Consider the following 3,665-nt stretch of genomic DNA (forward strand, 5'->3'; position numbering starts at 1 on the left):
AATGAATTAATCTTAAAATGATACTGGTTGCCATAGAGCTCTGACAGAGTTTGTGTTAGGATTATCTCATAAAACCACGTCCATCGGCACAAAAACAGTTACATTGTTCTATTGTCCTGTGTCAGCCATTGTGAATTGCATTAGCTAATGTCCTTCATTCTACTTCTCTCTGTTCCTAGGAGAAGGCCTGCATTTCTGAGGAGGTTATTAAGGGAGGTTGAGCATTCCCAGGATGACCCAGGCTCACAGGCCCCTTTTACAGAGCTGCTGCTATCTGACCTCCTCCCAGACTGGGCCTCTGGTTCCTGGCCCTGCTCCCTGGCTGTGAAGGATGGGTGATGGGCCTGTGATTGACACCCTCTGTCTACCTTGTCCCGCCATCCGATGGAGCCGTTGTGGAACTCCTCCCTCCCCTTCTCACAGCCCATGCCCAACACCTCAGCCTCTGAGTCACCTGAGAGCGGGGCTTTGTCCCAGTCACTAGCACTGCTCGCCATGCTGCTCATGGACCTGCTGGCCGTGGTGGGCAACGGGGCCGTAATGGCTGTGATCGCCAAGGCCCCACAGCTCCGTAAGTTTGCCTTTGTCTTCCACCTGTGCCTGGTGGACCTACTGGCAGCCCTGGTGCTGATGCCCCTGGGCATGCTCTCAGGCAGGGCCTTCTTTGGCGAAGCCCTGTGCCGGAGCTACCTCTTCCTCAGTGTGTGCCTGGTCACCGCCGCCATCCTCTCCATCTCAGCCATCAACGTGGAGCGCTACTACTACATCATCCACCCCATGCGCTACGAGGTGAAGATGACCCTGGGCCTGGTGGCCTCAGTCCTGGTGGGGATATGGGTCAAAGCCCTGGCCATGTCCGCCCTGCCGCTGCTGGCCTGGGCCTTACAGGGCGGGAGGACTCCTTTTCTGGAGGGTGTTGGAGTTGGGGGAGGGGGTGAGGGTGTCCCCTCACCCCCAGCTCAGAGTCACAGGCGCTGTTCCTTGCACTGGACGGGGGGTGGGTCGAACCGCATGGCCTTCATGGTCCTGTTCACGTTGGTGTACTTTCTGTGCCCGCTGCTGGTCATCCTGGTGGTGTACTGCAGCATGTTCAAGGTGGCGCGTGTTGCGGCAATGCATCATGGGCCTCTGCCCACCTGGATGGACACGCCCCGCCGCCGGCGCTCCGAGTCGCTCAGCAGCCGCTCCACCATGGTGACCAGCTCAGGAACGGGCACGGGGACAGGGTTGGGGCGCGACACCCCTCACCGCACATTCGGAGGGGGCAAGGCGGCAGCAGTTTTAGCAGCAGTGGGAGGACAGTTCCTGTGCTGCTGGTTGCCCTACTTCTCCTTCCATCTGTACTCAGCTCTGGCCTCAAGCCCTCCAGCCACGCTGGCCCCCCTGGAGGAGGTGGTCACCTGGATCGGCTACTTCTGCTTCACCTCCAACCCTTTCTTCTACGGTTGTCTGAACCGGCAGATCCGCGAGGAGCTTGGCAAGCATGTGCCTTGCCTGTTCCGCCGGGCAACAGAAGAGGAGGACCGACTGCCCAGCCGTGAGGGATCCATAGAGGAGAATTTCCTGCAGTTCCTCCAGGGCACTGGCTGCAACCTGGATCCCCAGGACTCTCACAGCACCTCCAGCCCCAAGGGAGAGGCCTGCCGGCCCCTGGCCCAGCCCCCTCAACCCATTCCCATCGACTTCCGCATCCCAGGACAGATTGCAGAGGAGACCTCAGAATTCCTTGAGCATCACCAGATTAAAAACAACCATATCCTATCAGACAGTTAGGTTTTGTATTTATTTGATGTAAAAACCAACACAAAAAGTTACTAGGATAACAATTACCACAGTAACATAACCACACTCTGGTTTACGTCACAGAGTATTACTATACAATGTTTTGATATTTTCTTTTTGATTATATTATTCTTAAAACTCAAAAGTTGTGCAATGGGAAATTGACAGAGATTTTTGTGGAGTCTGTATTGTCCTGAATCACTTTTTGCAGCTTCACTTTCCATTCTGTAAATGCTGTAATGCTATGGAATTTATCTTCTTTGAGTAATGTTCCCATTGGAATCATTTGCTGGGAAAGGGTCGTGGCATTTTTGGGAGAAAGACAAAATGGCACAACTGTAGCTGCAGAGAACAGGCTAATATTGCCAGTCATGCCGATATTGGTGTTGTTTGTTAAAATGAGTTTTAAAGATGTAATTCTTTACATACTTTTTTTTTCACAACGTATTGATAGGGCCAGCATGTTATTAATACAGATATCTCGGTAACACTTTATTTGGATAGTCCATTTGTAGCTCTACAGACTATATACAGACTATCAGTAACATTTAAAGTAGCTATCTACTAACCCTAACACTTATCCTAACCCTAAACTTAACCCTTATTCTACACCTAATCCTAACCGTATCCTTAGCAAGCAGTTGCTTATCAACAGATAGTTTGTTGATAGTATGACCAGACTATCCAAATAAAGTGTGACCATTATCTCTTCTGAGGATTTCCTTTTGGATTTCAAACCAAACAAGCCCTTGAGCAAAGAGGCTATAGATGACTTTCCTTCTATTAGCATACCTTAAACCATATCAGGTCCTATGACTTTCAGAAGACATCCACAAATAATGTATCTAATATTTAATACTGGTAGATCAATTACTTTGTGAAGAACCGATTTATGACAGCTTATTTATGTAAGCTGCAGAACAAAGACACCAATGTTGGAGTGCAGGAAGTCATGTTTGAAAAGATGACGTTTTCCTGATCCCTTTACCTCTGTAAAATATCATGATATGGATGTATAGTAGACAGTGAGTGAGTGGTCACTATGTCTCTACGATAAAGATAAGTTGTGCCTTTTATAGATGATGACAGAGCTACTGTACCGTAATTGTGCCCTGGTTCTGATGATGATGTAGGTAGGGTATGAAGTAAGAAGTACCATGGATCAGCCACCTGTTGTTGATAGGTAAACCTCTGGGCAGATACCCCCTCTCTCTGGTGCTTTTCCTTAACACATCATCTGTGTTTTCCCATAAGCAGACCAGGTTTGTTGTGACCACAGTTAGGATGTAGGCAATCTTTTCTTTACTCCTCCTTAACTACTTCTGGTCTGTCAGAAAAGTACATTTATTTATCATCTATCTACCGTTTAGATAGTACAGTACCCCTCAAATTGACATGGGAAGGTGTTCAGTACATTGGCAGATGTTCAGTTAAGGCAGGAGTATTTTTCATAACTGATGCACTACGTTACATTTCTATACAATTCGATTTTGACAGTTGTCGTTCTACAAATGTAGCTGTGTTTTATGTTTGATTAAAAAAACTAATAGTGAGTTCAACTTAAGCATTTAATTATTGCAAATTATTGATTATTATTAGGTATTATTGATTACTGTATCTTTTGTGATTAATTAACAAAAGACAATGGTGTATTCAAATGGTATACAGTAACTGTCTTTTCAGTGTGTTGATTAGCTGTGGAGCAACAGGTTGGAGAATATAATAAACCTGATTATATTTAACAGTCCTGCTCCTCAGAGTTCTCTACCTCAGATACAAGATTGATTTCATTTAAAGGTCAGCACACAATGTACCGATAGAAAAGATATTGTGTAAGTCATGCCACATATTTTTTACTCTATGCTCCTTGGGTTGCTTTCCTT

At 46.8% G+C, this 3,665-nt stretch overlaps 1 protein-coding gene across 1 annotated transcript; it reads left to right on the plus strand.

Annotated features, from left to right (window-relative positions):
• Nucleotides 1-426: 426 nt before the first annotated feature.
• On the plus strand, nucleotides 427-1,773 carry LOC120021058 (G-protein coupled receptor 61-like). Its single transcript, XM_038964711.1, has one exon. It carries the CDS (start codon nucleotides 427-429, stop codon nucleotides 1,771-1,773), a length of 1,347 nt encoding a protein of 448 aa, XP_038820639.1.
• The last annotated feature ends 1,892 nt before the right edge of the window (nucleotides 1,774-3,665 follow it).

The sequence above is a fragment of the Salvelinus namaycush genome, chromosome 2 (assembly GCF_016432855.1).
Source record: "Salvelinus namaycush isolate Seneca chromosome 2, SaNama_1.0, whole genome shotgun sequence".
In the NCBI taxonomy this organism is placed as follows: Eukaryota; Metazoa; Chordata; class Actinopteri; order Salmoniformes; family Salmonidae; genus Salvelinus; species Salvelinus namaycush.